This window comes from Melospiza georgiana, chromosome 14 (genome assembly GCF_028018845.1).
Source record: "Melospiza georgiana isolate bMelGeo1 chromosome 14, bMelGeo1.pri, whole genome shotgun sequence".
In the NCBI taxonomy this organism is placed as follows: Eukaryota; Metazoa; Chordata; class Aves; order Passeriformes; family Passerellidae; genus Melospiza; species Melospiza georgiana.
The window spans coordinates 14,338,801-14,361,512 of NC_080443.1; the positions used below are offsets into that span (position 1 = coordinate 14,338,801).

The following is a 22,712-nucleotide window of genomic DNA, read 5'->3' on the forward strand; positions in this document are numbered from 1 at the left end:
GGGAAATTGGGTAGAAGTCATAGAATCATATGGCAAAGGTAAAAACAACAATTATTTGGTGGTTTCTGTGTATATATTTTGTTTAGGAGAAGGTGGCCAATCAGTTCCTGTTATTATAAAGCCATAAGTGTTTTTCACCCTGCCATGACTACAGGTTCTGTTTCTATAGTCTTGTTAATTTTCATTGGTGACAAAGGTGACCTTTTTATCTTTGTCCTTGCAGACCAGAGTGTCAGGCTTTGGGTCTGACCGTTCTTGTGGACGCCCGTCGCTGTTCCCCCGTCCCTGCTCTCTTCAAGGCGTTCAGCGCGTTGCAGGTGAGCCTCAGGCCCGGGCAGAGGAGCCCTGCCTGCCTTGCTGCCATGGTTGGATGTTACATCTCCATCTGCTGCTTATGTCTCCATCTGCCGCCTGGCTTTCAGTTGGCTTTAGGAGGTGGAGATAGGCACCCAGCCCTGCTTTAGGAGGATGACCTGGACTTGCCAGACTGCAGACAAAGCAAAAAACCTAAGCCAGTCTGAGTTAGGGGAGAACACCCCTCCCCACCCTTCCAAATTTGCTTTCATCTCAGTGCTGAGAGCAGCCCATACCCAAGTCTCAATGCTGTCATGAATTATCTTGCTTGGAGGTGTTGTCCTCTGCACTGAGGGGCTGTGTGGAATTGTGGAATGTGCAGGGATTGTTGCTTGCCACAGAGAAGGGAGGGAGAGAGGCCTCTGTTGCTGTCATGGGAAGGGAAGGGAAGGACCCTGCTTGCCATGCCAGGTGGAAAAGCACGTGCAGCTGTTGATGTGGCTGTCAGTGAATGATTAGAATCGGATGTGCTGTAACTCTATATTGCTTCAGGTCAGAGGCTTTCATATCAGTCACTTGGGAAGCCAGTGGATTGTGTTGCCCCCCCTCCCAAACAGAAACTATCTGCTGCTCTTAGAAAGACAGGGAGATGATGGGTTGTAGTTATGACTAATCTTGTTTAAGCAGGTGTTCCTTTTAAATCAGAGCTTAGGTCTCTTAGGACTCAATCTCTGCAAACTGGAACAGGGCAATGTTTTAATGAAGCTGATGTCTGTGGTTTATGTGCTTCAGTGCCACATCTGAGAGTTGAGTCTGACTCAGAGGTCTGTCCTCCTGCTTCCTGGGCTGGGTGGAGCTGTGAGCTCTATCAGCGTGCTCATTCTCTGTGGTGAAGGAGTAATCTGTGCCCTGCTCAGTTCTGCAGAGGTAACAAGCAAACACGTTCTCTTTTATGCTGTGCCCACATGGCAGTGGGCTTGCTAAAGCTTTTTTGCATTTCACTGTCCATGTAAGTTGCATGGCAGTCTTAGTTGCCTGATTTGGAAATCAGTAACATGTTCTGGCTGTCTCAGTTCTCATACAAGCATGGTAATGATGCCATTTTAACCTTAAGTTTCCCCTCTGAAACGAGGGAGGGGGAAAGCTTTTTGCTGTGCTGTGATGGCTGTTTGGCTCTGAGCACCTCCTTATCAGGGTGGTGCAACAGTTACTTAACAGAGTTTAATGTGCTGCAAGACAGATTGCTGGACATAAGTGTGTGCTCTAGGGAACAGTGACTGGTTACTCTGACTGTTTACAAAGGCTGATTACTCTGCTTGTGGGTTTCTGATCCTTACACTGGCTCTTCTGAAGACTCTGTAAAGGAGACCTGTTCAGGTAGCTCATCACCTAGTTATGGCACAGGAGTAATCCCTGGCCCCAGTAAGATCCTCAGCATTTACTCTGTAATCCCATGGCTGTGTTGTCCTCTGCTCTGGAACAGGGGTAGAGTAATACAGAAAACTGAGTGTAACTTCAGTGAGGCAAGCTGAGTGTTCTGGAGTGCAGCAGGATTAGCTCGGCCAGTGACTGCACTGAGGCACAGACTGTATGTTGTACCTCTAATGTCACAGTGCAGATCACCTCCTTGGGGTCCTTTCTAAATCCCTTTCACATCTCAGTCTCTCTTGTCTCTGGCAGACTGTCTCTAGAGCTCATTTCTCTGCTGTCCACCACTCCCCTTGTAGAGGATTTTACTTACATAGTTTCTGTGAAGCCTGCTATGATAATGTGCTGGAATCTGTTTAACGTTTAGGTCCAGCACTGTTTATTCAATTCTGAGTGGCTGTTTTCCTCTTAACCCAGCAGTGGGAAGCACTGCTTCACAGTGGGGAAGCACAGATGAGATGCCCTATTGCAGAGTCCCTTCCTGCTGGGGTCTGTTAAACCTAGAGGGACTCCTGGGAAGCAAAGATTCCTGGGTCAGGATATGTCAGCCTGAGGAAATCTTTCTTCCATTTCTCCATCCTTCCAGAATGAATGCATGATTGGAATTAAGTGCTAGTAGGCAACTTTGGGTGTTTGCAGGTTAGTTTTCCCTACAGCACTGGGAGTCTGTCAATTGCTCTGTCCAGAACCACCTGGTAAACTGGTGGGAGCTTGTCCTCTCTGCCTTCAGGGTAGGGCCAGTTGTATTCTGCAATAATTTTTCCCCTTCTTTTTAGAATATTGGGTGGCTGGGAAATCTTTTTGTCCCAGACAGCAGCCAGAGGAGAGGGAGTGGGGCAGAATAAAAAGAGCTGCAGAGTTATCTCAGGAAGAAGCAGGGGGAACTCTGGCAGCTCTGTGCAGAGGTGAAGGGAAGTGCACAGTGCGTGCATGTTGCAGGAATAGATCAGGCTTGTTCCTGTGGGAAACTGTGTAATGATGCTTTGGAGCAAGGAGTTTTGCAGGATAAATGGTGTAATGTTTGGTTACAGGTTGTCACAAGTAAGCTCTGTGCTGTGGAGGGTGGCTCTTAAAAGGAACTTTGCTCAGAAGTCCTAGGCTGATCCCTTGCTCAGTGAGCAGACAGGGCATGGAGAGTGGAATGTGTGCCCTGCCTTCAGTGAGCAAGTATCTGGGATTTCCCTCTGCCTGAGTCTTAATAGAGTGAGATTCTTTTGAATTTCCCATATCAGTGTGAAGGCTTAATCCTGTAATCAGCTGTGTTTGTGTGTTGGGTTGGGTAGAGTCAGTTTAGCATTTGAAAGCAGCGAAGTTCTGTGCAAACCTTTCTGTTCAAGAGGTGTGTTTGCATTCTCACTTAGTGCAGAAGTGCAGAAGAACTTGTTCTCACCTTAAAAACAAGGAACCCCTGCTACTCCATTGGAGTGGTCACTTAGAGGCTGACTGAGGTGTCTGGGGACTCTCCCCTCTGTGCAAACATTCCTGGCAGCCTGTGCTTCAGACTGTGCCAGCGTTGTTAAGTATGGCCATGGGTTTCCATTTGGGGCAGGAAGCCAGAAAACTGGAACTTCAGTCTGAGAAACATTGGAAAAAATATCTAATTCTCTTTAAAAGGAATAATAATAAAATGCTCTGTAGTTACCCTGGTGCTTTCTGAACTCCTATTGATGCCCCTCTATTCTATGGTGTCAAAACTATACCTGTTTTGGGAGGTGAAGAGTTCACTTATATGTATGAAACTCTTGTTTCTTTGCTTCCATAAAGTTGGTTTTGTTAGCAGAGATGGTAAGAGATTGTGCATAAAGCTGCAGGGAAGCTTCCTCAAGTGGCATCCTGCTGTTCCCAGCTCTGCTTGTCTCCTGAGATGCTCCTGGTAAACTGTTTCAGTCTTTGGATTGCTCCATCAGTGATAGAGGAGACTGACTTATCTTCAGCTGTTTAAATTAAAAACTGTGGTGAAAAGTACTTGATTTCTTTGGAAATACAATTTCTTATTGAGTTGGAAAACCTTGAACTTTTCCCTTGACAGCTTTATTTGTGAATGGTTTTTCAGTTTCTATTTTCAGGAGTAACAAACAAATGAGTGTTTTGGCTATTGTGGTAACCTCTTGTTACACCATCTCTACCTTTATCCCTCACTCCTATTGCACATCTTGTGACTGTTGACATAGAAGAGGGATTGTGTAAGAAAAATTTGTTTGGTACCATCAGCAGTCTTGAAGTTGTGTCCAGTCTTCTTCCTTCAGTACTTTCTAGCAGATAAATTCAGAGCTGGTGATACAGCTGTAGTATCTCCCCATCCTCTCTTCAGTATTTACCTAATGCAGTCTAATTATGTAATAAATCCTTTTTGGCCTTTTAATCAGTGTTCAAATAACAGTGAAAGTGTGAATCATTCACTGGAGAAATGGACAATTTAGAAACCTCTCATGGTTTTGGAAGGTGTTTCAGTTGGGATTTTTTTGCTGTCTGTATAAAAGGATCATGTTTTAGGACTGAATGAGAGAAAGGCCTTTTTCCTCTCTTCTGGGATCTCTGCTGCTACTTTCACTTGCAGACTTTGGGCTCCTTGTGTTTGCCTTGTTTCTTAAGTGCTGAACTGGGCCCAGTGTCAGGTTAGGTCATTCAGTCTCTGTTGGTCCACTTCTCTCTGTACTCTGGCTCTGCTGCTCCTGGCAGATGTTTAACCCTGCTCACTGCTGGAGCTGCTTATTTAAACAAGTTTCCTTTGCTGTTGTGACCTGCTGTGTGCCAGGTTCCTTCCAGCTCCAGCAACACCACAAAGGATTTGTTGCTTGAGATCTTTGTTCCTGAGATCTTTGCAGAAGCAAAGACTGCACAGGAGACATCAAAATGAGATGGCTTTTGTTTAATCATGTGGCACAACAGCTTTAATGGCTCTTCTCCTTGCTGTCCTGGTCCAGGCATCACACATGTAGGGAGTCCTGTCTCCATGGTCTGGATCTTTCTGCCATGCTTCCCTCTTCCTACTGTTGCTTGCTCTGCCTGCTTCTCACTTCCCTGTAGAATGCTTCTATAATGGAAGAGCTGCTCCTGGAGCACTGAGTTTGAATTACAGCTGCAAACATCCCTTGTATTTGGAATTTCTGTCAGTTTACAGTAGAAACAGGATGCAAGTACTTGACTGTAAATTGGCAGTAAGTAGAGACAAGATGATGTTTTTGGCACTGGGTTGGGGGTGGAGGGGGGAAAGCCACTTCCTTTCAGTTAGGTGAAGTGACTAGGAAAGTTATCAGGAAAAAACTTGGACAAAGAACATGGTTTTTGGTTTAGTTTCTTTTTTTTTTTTTTTTTTTTTCAAGTTCTGTTTTGTTTTTTTTTTTCCTCCTGATTCACTTCCCTGTGCAGAAGGCAGAGCTTCTTTAGTACAGCCAACATCTGACCTTTTCCATTGCTTCCTTAAATATTGCAGGACTAGTTGATCTGAAGCAAACTACCTTCAAGACATCACCTTGGTACTCTGTAGACCTTCCTTGATTTCTGGTGACTGCCTTCCAGGCTTTGTAGATGCTTTTGAAGGATAAATTGCAAACTTGTGTATGAACCTGATGTGGTACATTCTCCTTAGTATCCAAGGCAGATCACTAATGGATTTGTGCTCTGTTCTGTTGTAGGAGATGGATCCTCACTGTATTCATGGAGTTCTGCTTCTAGTTGAAAAAGATCTGACTTTTCGGATGGAGAAGCCACCAGCAGGGCAGGTAATGGAACCATTTATCTGGGCTTTGCTTGGCCACTCCTGATATCATTTATTTAACTCTCCAGACAGCAAATTCCATGTCACTGATGTATGTTCATTCTCACATGAAATTTCCATAGGTGTCCTCTGTGTTTGTGGCTGTGGTCTCCAGGGGTGTGGTATTTATTGGCTTGTAGTGTTTCTGTAGCTGAACAGATCCCTGTCCCGCTGTTTATTGCCACGCCCATCAGGGACATTTGCACCACAATGACGTCAGTCTGCTCTCAGAACCCAGGGGCTTTGTTGGGAACAGGGATAACTGTTTGGAGGAGCCCTGCACAATTAGCTAGAGATGCTTTTCATGTTCTCCCATTAACAAGGGGGAAATGCGTGGTCAGGAAGAGATCACATTATGCTAAATCCTGAACTCCACCTCTGAAGGTGCCTCTTGCTTTCCTGGATTTTGCATCTCCTCTGTTTCCTCTCATACCTGCTGCTGCCAGTGCCTGAGAGACTTCTGCAAGGGGAAGATGAGATGGACATTTGTGTGAGGTCCCTTTATAGCTGAAATTTCTGGAAAAACCAAGAGGAGGGAAAGTTACCACAACATCACTGAACTCCCCCACTACAAGTAAAACTGTCTTGGCATTCTATAGCTGTATAAGAAATGTAGGCTCCCAGCCATGCTGTGGTGAGCAGACTTCATCTTAATCCTCTTCCTGTGCTCCAAGACTGTTGCAAGCTACAAGAATTCTGTGCCTGATGAAGCTCTGTAGGTGTCAGAGTAGGCCAGGAGCTCCCTTTAGGCTCCTGTGAATGAAGCTGTTGTGACAGGTGTCAGGTTTGCTGTGCATGTGGTGTGGTGTCCCCAAAGGCTAAAGAATAACAAATGCTATTAGTCCATTTCCTTTTTGCCCCCAGTGGAAGAATTTGGAGTCAGAATGGGGGCTGCAGGCATGTGCATGCAAGGAGAGCTACAGAAGACATTAAACACATTGAACAAACACAAAGAGTGTAGGAGGAAACAGAGGAAAGGCTAATAAACACATGGGCATGCAGGAGGAATTGGAAGCATCATCATAATCTTGTAAGGAGGTAGAAACTTCACACTGTGTGTGTGTGTGGGAGTTAAATGTCTGCACCTGAGTTTGTGTCTGGGCTGGCTTCCATGTACCTGCAGGAGCACTTGTTGCTCTGGTGAGTGTAGAAATGCTCTGAGGTCCTGCAGACATGGAGAGGGCAAGTTACCTGTGCCAAGCTCCAAGAAACTCTTGGAGCAAATACCTGCTGTGATGAGTGGAGAGTTGAGGGCAGGGCAGAGACTGCTCTGTTAGACTCTTTTGTAGGAAGTGAGATGGGGAACCTGGGGGCTGGATTTAACCTCCCAGATTCTCTAAACAGATGCAAATCACAGCACAACTGTGGGAACATTCGAGGGAGTTGCTCTGCTTACACCAGGAGGTGCTGGCTCTGGAGAAGGCTGGCTGCTGCCAGACTTCCATCACAGATGTTCTGCCTGGTGAAACAGCATGTTGTGGCCTGCATTCCTTCAGGGTTTGCCCACTGAGCTGTTTAACAAGCTGCTCTAAGATTGAATTTTTGTTGGTTTTTTTTTTTCCCCTTCATAATGTAGTGATATTGCAGCTACACACTGCATGCTGTGCTCTGTGCAAGACAGATAAAGAAATAATAGATTCTGCCTTTTGTTAACCTTCCCCTCTTCCTCCAGCACTCATACCCTAATACAAGTGAGTTTTTTTTCTTTTCCTTTCTATTCCTGTGCAGTTTGAACTTCTCACCTCCATGAAATCCCTCCATAAACACATAGACAGCTCCCAGCTGCCTCTGGAGCTGGAAGGGACCTTCCCATACTGCCACCAGAGCTGGCTGAGCTTCCGCAGGGTGAGTACGGTGTCCTGTGTGCCCTGGGTCTGAGAGTGCCATGGTGACAGATGGGAACAACAGGAACCTGTCAACAGCTGAACCTATAAGCATTAAAAGACAATTGTCCTGTAAAGCTGTGAATGCAAGTGAATCTCTGGTATCAAAAAAAATGCTAATACTGTCTTCATAAGATGGGTACACACTGTGGTCTCTTGGCATGACTGCAGGAGCTTAAGTTTTAGGTTTTTGCTCATTTGCTTGAGCTGCATTAATTCTTTCTATTCTTTCTTGCCTTCAGAATATGGTCAAATCTGAAATGGAATCCTGTCTTGTGGTACACAAGTGGCTCTTGAGTTAGACAGGAGGACAGACATCTGAAACTAATCTCAGCAGAAGGTGTTAGAATCATGTTGTCATTGAACTAATGATGAAGAACTTGACCCTAATAACAAAGCTTTTTGATTTTGGAGCAAAAGATCAAGCTGTTATCTCCTTGGTAATATCTGCAGTCCTTGCATGAGTGAGACTTGGAAGTTCTGGATAATCAGTTCAGAATTCTTCTTCTAATAACAAATTAAAGCTTTTTGATTTTGGAGCAAGACCCCAGATCAAGCTGTTATCTCCTTGGTAGTATCTGCAGTCCTTGCATGAGTGAAACTTGGAAGTTCTGGATAATCAGTTCAGAATTCTTCTTCTAGGAATATCTTTTACTTGCAAGCAGCAGGGTATGTGCAGACTGCCAGGAGCCTGCAGGGGTGGCATCCATGGTACCAATACCCACTCTGTGTGCACTTGTGCTGGGAGGCGGGGGGGGTGAGTGCTGTCAACCATGTGCCTGTTGAATCTTTAAAAGCTCTGTTGAGTTATTTGGCACACTAAGACTAGACAGAATTAAATCTCTGTAAATCTGCACACAAGCTGGCTGTCTTTACATTGAGTTTGCTGACCCTGGTGGTTGACAGAATTGTCACCTCAGCTTCCAGAGGATCCAGTGGTCTTTTGGCTCTGACCTTGCCACCCAGAGTGCCACGATTAAGATGTCACAGATAGCTCCACTGTGGTGCTGGTGACAGGCTTCAGAAGATAGGCTTGGCATGTGCCACATGTTAACTTATTTTTTCCAACTTATATCTGAAAGTACTTGTATGAACATGTGCTGATGCAGTAGAGGTACAGAGGCCTAATCTTGGTGCCCAGGATTGACTTGGAGAAGTTGAAGTTTATTTGGCAATGTCGAAGCAGAGAAACTTTGCAAGAAGTGACGGATTAGTTTAATGGACAGAGTTGAGAATACCTTGAGAGCTGAGGTGCTCTGTGTGTGCAGAAGGGTAATTCATGAAGGAAGCAGCATAATATCAGGCTATTTCTTGTCTTGGCATGTAAAACATTACCAAAGGGAGTTAATATGGGAATCATTCTGTATGGAATGCCTGTTTATACTGTGTGTGATAATGACCCGTGTGCTCAGCTCCTTTAGCTCTGCAGCTATGTGGCAAACAGCATTTATTTCCTGTCTTGGTGATCTCACCTGCATCCTGCCTGCTAATCTGTCACTGCTGGCGGTGTTCCAGCACTCCAGGGGAGGAGGGAGTTCAATTCAGTAAAGATTCAAACAGCTGCTTTTTTGTTTTGTTTTAAACACAGTTATTTTGGAATAACTGTTTCTCCCTTCTCTTGATTTTAGTGGCTAGAGGGTGGCATCTGGCAGTATTCAGGCTTTATATCATTAACTTTTCTAAAAAATAGTGCCTCACAAACCCTTAAGAAATGTTTGGACTTTTTTTGTTTGTTTTTCTCCCTGCTTCCCCCCCACCCTGGAGAGCGGAAGGATTTCAAATTTGTCCATAGGTTAAGGTTCTTAATTTTGGAAGCTTTCCAGTTTCCCAATCTTTAATTTACACTACTTTTAATATGAGGAAAAATTACTTAAAGTAGAAGAATTCCAAGTACTTGTTTTATGTTTTGTTTCTCTGAAATTTATGCAGTGTGATTCATCATCATGGAAAGTTACAAGAAATGCTAATGGAAGAATGTGAGACATAAGTGGACTGTTTTTTGCTTTTTTTTCTGTAAAGCATGACCCATCCAAGCCATGAGTATGCAAGTTTCTAAGGTCTGCATAGAGGCCTTGGTCTAGTGTGATGCAGCTGAAGCTTCTTATGGGCTTCTCTTTGCTGATACAGTCTCACTGAATGATATAATTGAACCCTTGGATTAATGTGTTTGATCCTCTCTTGATTTTTGTACTCTGAAGCTTCTGCAAGCTCAGAAGACCTATCCTGTCAGCCATGGGACAATAATCTCTGCCTTGGTCTTTTCTTCTTGTAGAAGCTGGAATACTTGCTACAACAATGCCAGGGTGTTTGTGCCTTCCTTCAGGGAGCTATTAATAAAGTGGAATCCACAAAATTACCAAGAAAGGCTGAGGTAAGCATGTCACTCACTTTGGATCAGGGGTGGACCTGAGGCAGAAGGGAGCACGAGGCTGGACAGCTGCAGAAAAGCTGTAGCTTTGAATTTGCAATCTATAGTAGCAGGGTTTCCCAACAGTAGTAGAAGCTAATCCAAATGAAGGGATAGAGGCTTCAGTGGGTTTGGAAGCTGATTGTCTGATTCCTCAGAGTCACCCAGGAGATGTTTCCAGCTGGGCTTGTTGCTGATGGGTGCTTGCTCCAGCATTGGGGTGCATTCTCAGCAGCTCCAGAGCTCTGTAGCTGATAGAAACTTGGGTGTGGGCAAAGTTTGGAAGTGGGCAAGAAGGGGAAGGGACAAAGAGACAAAGACCAAGCCTATGTGGTCACAAACCTTCTATTTCTCTTCTTGAGAAGCTGCTGTACCCCTGACATGGTAGGGAATTGCTGCCAGCTCTCACTGAGGGTGCCAGTAGTAAATGATGGAGGATATGGTGGTGGCTTTCCTGCACATCTGTACCTCCACAAACCCTTCATGTGCACCTTGTCCCAAGGCTTGGAGCCATGCAGCTCCAGGCTCCCAGAACAGTAGCAGCTAAAGATGAGTGGGAAGCAAGGCTAGAAAGCTATTTTTTCTATGCCCAGCAAATGAATGGAAGAACAATGATGGGAATTGGGTCACAATTTTAGCCTGGTGGAGAAGGTATCAGTATAAAGAGCACTGTTTATCACTTTAGACTTACCAGGCTGGAGAGAAGCAGCTATGGGATCCAACATCCCCTTTTCCTGGAGTGGGCCCAGTGAGATGTGGTTTCACCTGGTGTGTTTTGGTTTAGGTTCTGGTTTTTGCCTGTTCCCTCATTGCCTGTAGGTTGCAATATCTGCTCACCTCACTCTTGTGATCCCTCCAGGATGCAGCTGTGCTGCTGAGGAATTCAAGGCAGTTGATGAAGAATGTTCTTGAAGATGCAAGTTTGGTCAGGGTGCAGCAGGAGGGCGGAGCGCTCCTCGCCAGACTGGGGAAGGAGGCGTCCTGTGTCACCCTCACCCAAGACTACAGGTGAGCCCCCAGATGGGAGAAGAGGAGATGGGGATGAGCAGAAATCAGGTGTTGGGAGTCTCCCTGAGGTGCCCCATGGTTTGTGCAGGCTGGAGAACAGCTTTGTGTAGCAAGGAATTATGTTAAAAACAGTAAAGGTGAAAAATGTAATGAATTTTATTCTTATCTGGATTGCTTCTTCCCCAGTCCAAACACTAGTCCAGGTGAATTCACTTAGATGGTTCAACTTCCTTTTTCAAGGCAAATCAGACTTATCTTCTGTAGTGGAGAGAGAAGTGGGTATTTTGGGTACCTGTAGAACACAAGCCTTAATTGATGATAGCAGTGATGAATGTTTAGGTGCAGGCCATTATCACTGTGTGATTTCCTAAGGCACTCCTTGTGCAAGGGGATTTCCAGGGACCTTAGCTGGGAGAATGTTTGCTGGCTGAGGCAGGCTCTGATCTCCTGGCACATTGGTGCAGTTTGCACAAACAAATGCTCACTGCCCATTTGTGGGGTCGGTATGAGAGGCTGGGACTGAGAGAGCCCAGCTGTTTGACATCCCCAGGGCATTGCACAACTTGTGTTTGTGCTGCTAAAGCACCTGAAGCCTATCAGCATGGGAAGGCCTCTGTGCTATGTGCTGTGCAAACAGCAAGGTAGAAAGGCAGCCTTTGCAGCCAGGAGCTTGCAGCCCAGTGTGAGATAAGCACTGGCATGTGGGCGCAGGTGGGGGCACAGGGGGTGGCAGGGTGGTGTGGAATAGCTCCATGCACCCACAGCCTTGCTCTGGTTCAATTCCATGTTGCCATCACAAGCTGGGAGGTTTGAAGGGAGGGAATCCAGAGAAGATAACAAAGTAGTTATGGAATATCTCAACCAAACACTGTGAAAAAATCATTTCTTTTTTAAAATCCAGCAAGTGCATGACAGTGCAAGTTGCTGCCTGTCACTGGAAGAAGAGGATCCACATTTTGGTGCAGAGAGAGGAGCATGAGGGCAGGCTGTGTAACTGTTTCTGTTCCCTGCTTGCTGTGGCTCCTGTCAGGAGCTCTGGCAGACTATGCAGACACAGTTCTCTTGCTGAACTGGTGAAGTAATCTTGATGCAATTTTGGATTGAATTGCAACAGTATAATCTTTTCATTCTCACATGACATGAGAAGCACAATAATGTGGGGTTTTGTGCTTTGTTTAGTTTTTTTCATTATTATTTATTTTAAGTAACACAGCAACTTTAGAGTCCTAGGAGAATGGGAAAATGTGCATGAGTTTAATGTTTTGTTTTGGTTTTAAGCTAAGCCTGTGTTTTTGTGCAGGAAATTATCAACTTTGAAACCTGATCTGACAGAGCCCCTAAGGATAATTTACTGCTTTGATTACTTTAACAAGGGCAGGGGTGGAGGATACACACAGAATTCTTTGATTGTACGGTGTTTGAGTGCATGCTGAAGCTGTGTAGCATATTCTCTGCTTAATTCAGGTTATATTCATTCTGTGCCAGTGTGAAGAGAGACTGTATGCCATGGCTCAAATATATGTGACTGTCTCCAGCCTAAGGAGCATAACTGAATATAGCAGAAGAAAGTTATTATTTTCTAGGCTGTGGAGTAGTTGCAGAAACTAAAATCCAAGCAGCATTTAAATTTTCATTTAACTTGGGGCAGAGGACTAAAGAAGTCCACTCTTCTTTGTTTCAGGATCCCTTCAAATGGGGAAAGGGCTCTATCACTTGGCTAGAGAACTCTGTTTAAGGCACGGTTGGTTTTCAGTCCTCCATGACTTTGCACTTACTCCTTCTTTCCTATCTGATGTGCAGATATTAAAGGTTCTAAGTTCTGCTAATACTCTAAAGATTATGATTTTCAAAGGCTTCTTTAATAGATATGATCAAGGCAGGATAGAGACAAAATATTGCAGCTGGCCAGCTAAGCTAGCATGGAGTGGCTAGTGATGTATGTAGGTCCAATATTTGATTTCCAACTGGTGATGTGTGAAAATGGAACAGAACTCCCTTTGTGTGTGCACTCAGCAGGGCTTGTGGCACTGCTGCTCTGAACTTTGAATTGTAAAATCTTGATCAGTGCTTAGCAGCCTAATTCCACACCCATTCTCCCAATACTTGAAATAAATTATTTACAAAAGCAAGTCAAATGGCTTTACTCTTCTAAGTCACCTTTGGCTCTTTTGTCTATCACGTGTCCCATTGTTGTTTTTTATTGTCTCTTGTGGTACAAAAGTCTGATAAAATAATCCTGACTGCCAGGACTTCTTAGTCATAAATTGAGGCCAGTTGTGAACAGGTGACTGTCTGAATGTGCATGAATTACATATAAATACAGAAGACAGTTTAAAGAGCAGTTTTCTGGACTTTTGGCTCCACTTAATTAAAATATGCCAACTACAAGTGGAGAACTAAAGTTAACTTGTTATTATTATTTTTTTTAAGAATAGAGATGACAAGCCCATCTGCACCTTCACCTTGGGATTAACCAAGCAAGGGATTGACTTGGGGTTTTTTTAGGCAATATATTTTTCTAGCTGTCACAGAAGTCTTTCTTGCTATTTTGTGGTTTCATGTGGAAAAAGAACACCAGGAGCTGGTAAGAATAGAGATGGATGAACCCTTCTGAAAATGCCTGACCACAGGTTGGAGACAATAAGTTAAAACAGGCAAGGAAGCAGGCATGTACTCAGTGCAGTCAGATGTTATCTGCCAAATACCTTTCAAGAGCACACAGTAAACAAGAATTGTTGTAGTTTTTCTCTAGTAATGAAACTCTTCTTGTGGGATTGTTGTGGAGGCTTCTCTGCTCGCTCTGCCCTCCTGGAGAGCACAGGTGCCCTTTGGAGTGTTTGTGGCACAGAGCAGTGGGATCTCATTGCTGCTCAGCTCTGACCTGGCATTTGTGAGGCTTTGCTAAGCCAGTGCCACACTGCCAGCTTTTTTTCCTGCAAAAGTTGAACTCATTCCATCAGAGATGTGGGCATGCAGGAGGGATGTGTTGTGCTCCATCCATTTGTTTCTCTAGCAGATGATTTAAGAGCTTTGGGAGTCTTTCCTGGATGGTCTCATCCTGAGATGCTGCAGCACCACAGCAGTGGCTTTGAGCAGTAACTGCTCACACTGTGAGCTGACCAAGAGCCTTCATACTCCTTTCTGCAGCAAGTACCACTGCAGAAAATAGCCTTGCCCATCCAGCTGCTTGTCCACAACAGGAAAGAGTCTTCTCCAAGCAGGCTCTTTGGAGCTCTGCCTTTTCCCAGCTTAGGAAGGAGGAGCTCAGTTTCCAGAATACACATCCTGCAGGCAGCTCATTGCAGGGAGTTGCATTAGGGGCTGTGGTGTGCTCAGCTGCTCCGAGATCTCCCACCTCCAGCAAGACCAGGCTGAATTTGTCCTGGCGTTGGTGTGGGTGTGGCACTCATGAGCCAGTGTATCTTTGTGGCACCTCTTTAGGTGCTGTAATGGTAGGGCTGGCCACCCAGAGGTGCCTGGGGCCTGCTGGAGGTGGCATTGCCACTTGCTCACTGTTGGTAGATTTAAAGCCAGTGCATTTGCCTTCACACCATCCCCTGCACTGAAGGCTCAGTGCTTCTCCAGGTCTGTTAGCTGAACTCTTTGAGGTTTTGCTGTCCCAGTCTTTCTGGGGATTGAAATGCAGAGCTGTTAGCCTAGCTGAAGTTCCTTTTGGTAAGTGTGGCCACATGACAAGGAGACCTCCATCACTTCAATGCTGTTAATACTTCTTTTTGCACTTTCAAAGAGGAATTTTTTAATAACCAGAGTTGTTTTAATAAGGTACATAGAGTTGGTTAGCAGGTGTAGCTTTGGCTTCTGGCTATCTAGTGTAGTGATCAGCTAACCTGTAGCTTGCAGGCAACTCACTGAGCCAGCTGTGAAAAGTGGATTAATTTATTGCTGCTTGTGTAGTGGATGTCAAAAACTTACAGTTTCTGATGGCAATGCCAGAGAAGCTGCCAGAAGCCAGGCAGCAGCAGTGGGAGCTCTTGCTGAAGTGAGGCTGGGGCTGGGCAGCAAAGCCAGGATCCTTTTAACCTGGTCTTTAGCCAGGTGTTTCTCAGTGTTGTTCCCATTATTGCTGCTCTTCCTGCATAGCCAAGAGCTGGAAACGTGTGCTTAGACAAGTGCCCAGTGAATCCCTTTCATCCTGCAGGTGTGTTATGAGTCACAAGTAGAGTAAAGAAGGTATAGCCAAGGTAAAACCATTTTCTATGAATATATAGATGGTTTTTAACCAGAATGCACCTGCCTGGCTCTACCACAGTGTTCTCACCATGGCACGGGAGTGGGATGGTGTCATGATCTGCATGGTGATGGGCAAGATATTCCCAAGGCTAGAGGTGAGAGGTGAAAGGAGAAAAACCTCAGATGGTGAAGGAATGATCATGTTGAGTGTTTGGCTCTGTGCACCAGGGAACCAGAATAAGCTTAATCTCTTCCCCCAAGCTCCTCATCTGAAAAGAATCTGTGCTTACAAGCTGTGAATAAGCAGCTTATAAATAGATGGAGGAGTGAATTCTCCTTTGTTTGCAGAAGGCAGTATAGTTAGTCTCTGTATTTTGAGGGTGGAGTGGCTAGAGCCAAGAGCTGGTTTTGTGAGCTGGCTATTTTTAGTGTGGCTTGGTGATCTAGTTGGAAGCCCTGGGTGGGGACCTGAGCTGAGCAGAGGGAATGGACAGTACAGAGCAGATTTCCTGAGCTGCCAGGTTCCTGGTGCTGGACCTGACTCAATTACAGTGACAGAGAGGGTGATCTTACAGCTAAATGCCTCCATAGTTCATGTTCTGGCTTCCACACACACCACTGAGACTCTGGGTCTCCTTGAAGCTGTGGCTAGTTAACAGTGGAGTGGAGTGTAGCTGAGACCTCTTTTTTATGGATCTCCAGCTGGGCTCTTGCTAGTAGCAGCTCCTGGGATGTTGCAAGGCCTGCATGTGCCATTCTGCAGAGTGGTGTGTGAGCTCCCTGTGGTGGAAGTAAACCTGGATAAGGTACAGGCTCTCTGCCCTTGCTGAGGGAATGCACAGCCCTGTCTGGAGCTTGGGTCAGAGTCAGACTAAGCTGACCATGCAAAATGTGGATCAAGGGGGGAGACAGGTGTCTGGTGTGTGAGTCCCAGTTTGGGCAGACTGAGATGGCTGGACTGCTTGGTTTGTAAGGTACAGCCTGTGCACTGTCAAACTGCCTGCTGCTGCCACAGGCTGGTGGTCATAGCCAGGCAACTTACACTGGGAAATCCTGGAGGCATTATTGTCTTCTGCCATCCCCTTTCTGCTTTAGAGATGTGTCTGCTGTGGCTCTGTGTGTTTGTACATGCTTCACAAGATGCTAATTCTTGTGTCCCTCTCACTGATGGCAGTTGAGCTGGTGCCTGCCCATCTTCATTCCTCTCTGGGAGCTTTGGGAGCCTCTCATGCTACCACTTGCCACAGTGCACCCTCCTAACGTGATCTGTGAGAGGCACCTTTCATTGCAGGGTCCATGTTCCTCCTGTGGACCCAATCCTAAAACCTCAGGACAAGATGTGTACTCAGTATACCTTTGAAGCCAAATAAAGAAGTGTGCTTGAATTCTGACCTCAGAGGCTGCCACGAGAGGCCTCTGTGCTGTTGCTGGTGACACAGAAGGTGCTGATGAGCAGCAAGCCTTTGGCCGAGCATGGGTGGCAGTGCTCTTCCTGGGCCTTATTTGTTTGTGTCAGGTGGAGGGAGGAGCACAGGGACATTTCTACCCAAACACACGCTGTGCTACTTGGTATTCATTTTGGTTACAGTCTAACCTGTTCCCTCTGTTGGCGTGGTGGTTTTAGCCTGGTAAAAAGCACTTGGGCTCCCATTAAACAAATCTCGCTGCTCCGCACATAAAGGAGAGTGGAGCTGGGGCTGTTGCCATTCTGAGTGCGTGAAGTGCTGTGGGACGTCAGTTGTGGCATTTGCAGAGAGCTAAAAGATTGCAGAGTTCTGTCTAGGTAAGTTTTCATTGTTCTCTTGGGCTTTTTATAGATGATTCCCCTCAGCTCTCTTTCTGTTTTTCATTTTCTGCTTGTGTTCTAAATCTTCTTGGATTCAGTGAGAATTTACCCAGAAGACTCCAGTTTTACTTGTTTTTGTTTGCAGTGCTTGTCATGCCAACAGGGCATTAGGTAACTAATGACACACTGTGCTTTATCTGTTTAAAAATATTATGGAAAAAAATTGCAAAAAGTTTCCAGTATAGGATGTTAGCTGAACTGCCTGACATTCCTGCCTTAGCCCAGGCTATCCCACAAGCACCATTTTTTATATAACTGTGTTGGAATAGATACTTCTGTTGCTGGGTTGGTTAATAGCACAGTTCCTACTATTATATGGATCATAGTCCTGAAAGTGGGCAAAAGAGGATGTATCAGTGAAATAGGGATATGGCTTTAAATGAAGTGTGTATGTATTTGAGCAGGACATCTTGAAAGCCTGGTGGTCTCAGCTTCAGGAACACAGCTCTCAGACTGGTGCATTTGACCAGGATATAAAGTATAAACATAAGCAGGTTAATGTACATTAGACAAGGTTTGAAGGTAGAAATTGTTTACAGCTGGTAGAAAACCACATCTTGAGGCTCAGTGTTCCCAGAATGGTGTTTCCAAATCTATGCAAGGCTCCACTGCACTGGGAACTGTCCCCATAAGCAGGCTACTTGTTGGTTTGGGATTTATTGTAATGGTTTTTTTGCCAGTCAGGTTTATGGATCTTACTGGGATTTTAAATCAACCAGAGTCTGAACACAGTTTTATTGTAACTGAATGCAAGCCAGGCAGAAGAAAGAAATAAAGGCCACATCTTGGGACTGTGCTTGGACACTTGTTTAACTGTGTGCATTGATCCCTTGGCTTTTAAAGGGATTTCTGAGTGTATTTCTGCTAAAAACATTTAAATGAACTAAGCTCCAGAATAGAATTCTCTTGGCAGTTCTGGTCTCCAGTGTGTTTTATTAATTGGATGGTTTTTAATTGATGGCTCCCAGGTCAGGTAACCTTGTGAGGAGGGATTCAGCTGGGTCTGTGATCTCAGCCAGATCCACTGGGAACAGCCATCCCACAGGCAACTGCAGATTTGGTGTTTCACCTCTGTGCCTTTGTAAGGACACTTCAGGGTTCTAAAAAATGTACCCAGTTCCTCAGATACTTCAATCAGGGAATTGAAACCACAATGGCTATTTGTGTGCTGCAGAGAATAATTAGTCATATTTATTTAGCCATATCTGCTTTAGCTTCACATGGCTAGTTTGAATTTTAACCTCGGCTGCATGTGAAGCTCTCAGCTCAGAGAGCAGGACTGTGCATTGGAGGTTGACCTCCTTTCATGGGATCATTATAAACATGGCACTTATCTAGGTTGCTACCAAAATGCAGTAATGACCAAGAATGACATTTCTCATCCTGCAAAACATCCCTCAGGCACACAGCACTGTCCCTGCAGACCTGGAAGGATTTCTTCCAGAAGCATTGCTCAGGATGTTTGAAGTGATTTGTAGCCAAGGTATCAGCACACATGATCTGGGTGATGTCCTTGGGCTAATCCATCCTTTAAACCCCCTAATTTCCAGATCCTATTCATTTTATTCTAAAACCTGGACATCCATAAGGGAAGTTCAGCACCAAGAGAGTGGAAGAATAGATGAGGCTAATGTTGTAACATCTGACTGTGTTTCTTCTAAATTACAGAACAAATCAGATTAAGGATATCTGATTTTCCTAGGACAAGTTAGCTGCCCTATTCTTGCCCAAACCCCATCAAATACACTACCAGCATGTTGTATTTCCTTCCATCTGTGAATTTTTGCCATTTTAAAAGTGACCAAGGCTGGTCAGAGGATGAACTCTTGGTTTCAGCCCTTTTGTTAGATCTGCTGTTCTTGCTGATTGCCAAAGCAGTTCCTGAAGGGGCAGACAGGAAGGTGCAGAATGGTGATGGTCCTGCTGCTCCCTTCCCTGTGCTCTCCTGTTTGCATCTCACTGACATTGGCAGGCATGGTGCAGGCAGCACCTGCTTTTGTGACTCTGCTGGAAGCTTCTTCTGTGGCCATCTATTTTTTGAAAACAAAACAGGTATTTTACTTTGAAAACTAAAGTGTAACTCTCCAAGGCTGGCTTTTTTTGAAGAATGGACTTGAACAGAAATGGTCTTTCTAAATTATAGGTTTAAAATTACCCTACCATTATACAACAGCTTGGCACTTCTCCAGAAAGCTGAAGACATTTGGAACCTTTTCCACTGAAATGATAATTGCCCAATGAAAACAGGATTTGGGGAAACATAAACTGACATCAAGCTACTCCTTTTTGCTATAAATTATATTGACTCTGCACTATTGCAAAATTACTTTTGATGATTTGACCATGGAAGAATGTAGTGAAAGACTCTTAATACCACGCTCCCATATTGAGGGAAATTGCACTGCATCCACACAAATCTGAGCTGAGACTTTCCACTGACTTCAAAGAACTCTGCCTTTTGTGCTCAGAGTTGCACAGGCCACTATTAAAATATCTTTAAAGTCTTTAACGGCCAGGTGTTTCCTTTGTGTGCCAGGATGGAAGTCACTTTTTTCTTCAACCAAATTTTCAATATTTGGTTTGTTTACTCCAAGCTGCTGTGAAGGCACTGAAGGACAGGAATTAAAAACTTCTCAGTCTGAAGCTGAAAAAGAAATAGATATTTGTGTGAAGTATCAGTTTCCCCATAAAACTCCCTGTTTCAGGATATTGTGGAGTTTACTAGTGTACTGGAAATCATTTAGGAAGTTTTTAAGATCTAGATCAGCAAATGGGGTGTGTGTGTGTGTAAATAGATAAACAGATGTACAGAAGTTTGGGAGAACAGGCTTAATGCCCAGTGGATCCTCTCTGTGAGCACTGAAGTGCCCAAGTGAAAAAACCAAACTTTCCCATGGACTGTGAGTGATTTCTTTGTTGAGCTCAGTTTGCCTACCTACTTTATACTACAGATAGAAAGGCTTATATTTTCCTCTGTGTAAGAGAGTAAAAGATGGATGTTGGTCAGAAAGCCTGTCCAGCTGGTAAAAGTGAACTGTCAGGGGCTGACAACATATGAATGGAGTTACCTTGGAGATGCAACAGAAGACCAACAACTAGACATTGAGGGTTTAATGAATGCCTGCCAAGCGAGGCAGAACGTGTGAAAACAGCGTGGCTGGTCCTTGAAACAAAGAGCTGAGGTGCTGGAGGAACTCACAGAGGAGCAGGAATGGTGTAAGGCCACACCTGAACTTGTCTGGGGCCTCTGAGCCCAGAGGAGCTGTTTGGAAATATTTTTTCTGTGCATGTTGTTTGCAGTCACTCAGGAAACCATTGGCAGGACCATGAGAAGGGGCAGCCTTAAAGTGTTGAATTGTGGCTGATAAGGGCATCAATAGACTGCTGCAAGCATTCACAGAGGGAAAAAAGTCCTTTAAATGACAAGAGTAAGGGATTTTGGTTTATATATCCCCAAACAGCCCAAATTACTGATAAGAGTAAATTTCCAGCCTTCTTCTGAACTGAATTCTCTGTCTAGTCCCTGCTTATAGCATAAACTTCCAAATGCATCTTAGATTGACTTCAGGTAAGTTTGAGATGTTATGGATCAGTAAAGCAAAGGTTTTCTGTGTATGTCTTCAGTAACAGAATGTCACTTTTAGTACCATTGTATCAGCTGAGACAGAGACTGATGTGCATATATATGTAGATTCTGTACATCTGTAGCTGCCACATTATTTACTGAGACACGTATTTTATGATTACATCCAGTGGGGCAAAGGGCTCACTTCTAAACTGGAGCTCCCTTCCACCTTCTGAAAATGTACATAAAGGCTTGGTTGGATTGAGATCTTCTGAGGCAGGATAACTCATGTGGGGGGAATGTATGGGGCCAGAATTGTTGTTTGGGGTGGATTTTTCTCAATCATTTAGATGGACACCAAGAAGTTCTCTCAAGCTCCTTCTCCTGAAATGGGTTCCTTGGACTGTGGTTGGTTGGCCAGCAGGAGTACTTGATTGCTGCAGTTTTGAACCTAACCTGGAGGGTTTTGCTGGCCTTAAGTTCAGCACTGGTCTCAAGTAGTCTCCAAGAGACTGGTCTTTTCCACAGTGGCTCAGTGAATTAGCCCCTTTACACAGTGACTTTATGGTACACCTATTTCTGGTTTAAAAAACCTTCAAATGTGGGGTTTTTTAGCCTTTTTTTATAATCACTTCCTCTTCCTCTACCTTGAGGGTGATTTTTTCCTGCCCATAGTTGCAGTGTTGTCTTCAGGGAAGCCTGTGTTTTGTGCCTTTGGGAAATGTGCAGTCTGCTCTGCTAGAATCTGTAGCATTTGTTAGGCCTTGCAGCCCAAGTTGCTACTGACTCCTGTCAAGGAAAACTGCTCAGACTTACAATGGGGGGGTTGTTTCCTCTGTCAGGTATGGAAAGGGGCAGAGTGGGATTCCCTGGCTCCCATCCCCTGATCAGATCATACTCTGTGCTAGGTCAGGCAATGCTAGAGCTGGAACCCTTGTCTCAGGTCCCTGTGTCATCAGGTTGCAATCTGACAATACCACATTAAGTGCTGAAGCCGTGGATGCTGGCTTTGTCACTGGCTTGGGTGGACATAAGGACTCCTATTACAGAAAGGTCTAGCAGGTCAGTCTGGCTTGCTGATGAGTGCCATCAAAGAAGTAGCATCAACACCAAAGTGATTTCCATGGAAGCTCAGGGAAAGGTTTGAAAAATATTTTGCCTCGTGAGGGGGTAATGGAAAAGGTTTGCATATAGCAGCCTGGAATGCCTGAAGTTATAGGTGCTGATTGTCTGTGCCAGCGGGAGGAAGAGTGTTTGCTGTATCCATTTCCTGAGTGGATGAGAGCATTCATGCCAGCAGGGAATTCAGCCCTGTGGGAGTGAGGCCAAAGGGTGTCTGCCTGTCTGGCCATCAGTGTGCTGGAGACTTAGAAAATGGGACATGACAGATATGCTCTGCTGCACAACCCCGAGCAGCATTAATGGTGTTGCCAAATTTAACTTGCAGCCATCGTCCAAACTGTTTCTCATTAGCTGTCCCAGCTGTGTCGCTGCTGCTGACAGGAACTGGCCTCCACAACCTGCTCTGTAAACACTTTCCAGAGCTCAGCTTGGACAATGATTCTGACTCTGCTGCTGTGAGTCTCCTGGGTTGGATCTGGGTCTGTCCATAGGAAAGGATTACAAAACAGAAGGCTCATATCATCACGGTTTGTTTATGGCAGTTTTGGGAAATGCCAGAGCAGCACTACAGCTTGGATGTTTCCATCGAAGCCTGCAGATTCTCTGTAGAGAACCTGTCTGCTCTGTACCGCAGTAGCACTGATCTTAGTCCAGAAACTATTCGGGTATTTTTGGCTGCACTTTGGAGAAATTCATTCAGTCTAATGGCATTTCAAAGAGGAAAAACAAAAGTATCTAAGAGCCTGAGGTTTGAGAAGTTGGCTGTTGCACACTGGGTGGAATTCTGAATGGAAAAATAGTGTGGATTTCTGCTATGCAGAGCTGCTTGTCCAGACCTATGGCGCTACCTCGTGTCAATTAAAACTGCAGCTGCTAAACACTCACATTCAGTTGCATTTCATAGGTTCAAGTCTGCCTGTAAACCCAGACAGAAATAAGAATGTATACTGAATTGGTTTGCATTATATTCCATTAGCAGTATTAGCTACCTCTTTTGCAATGCTTTAGCTAATTTTAATAATATGATAAAAAAAGCCACACTCTAATAAGTCAGAAGGTTGTAAGACAATGAGATGAAAATTGGTTTAGGGTGAGTACAAGAGATTACCAGGCAACTGAACATGCCAGTGTAGAGCACAGCTGAGGGAGTCTGTAGTGTTTTCTTGTAGCTGTCTCTTGAGCCCATAATTGTAGGAGGGGAACTCTAGAAG

The 22,712-nt window shown here is 44.8% G+C and overlaps 1 protein-coding gene across 2 annotated transcripts in view; it reads left to right on the top strand.

The window, feature by feature from the left end:
- Positions 1 to 22,712, top strand: part of PLEKHG4 (pleckstrin homology and RhoGEF domain containing G4) — an 84,893-nt gene that overhangs the window by 32,018 nt on the left and 30,163 nt on the right. For both annotated transcript variants that reach the window (XM_058034324.1, XM_058034323.1), the window contains exons 6-10: positions 224 to 317; positions 5,358 to 5,444; positions 7,208 to 7,324; positions 9,635 to 9,733; positions 10,629 to 10,777. In XM_058034324.1, the coding sequence (XP_057890307.1) occupies positions 224 to 317; positions 5,358 to 5,444; positions 7,208 to 7,324; positions 9,635 to 9,733; positions 10,629 to 10,777 (546 nt within the window). The remainder of the gene's footprint in view (positions 1 to 223; positions 318 to 5,357; positions 5,445 to 7,207; positions 7,325 to 9,634; positions 9,734 to 10,628; positions 10,778 to 22,712) is intronic.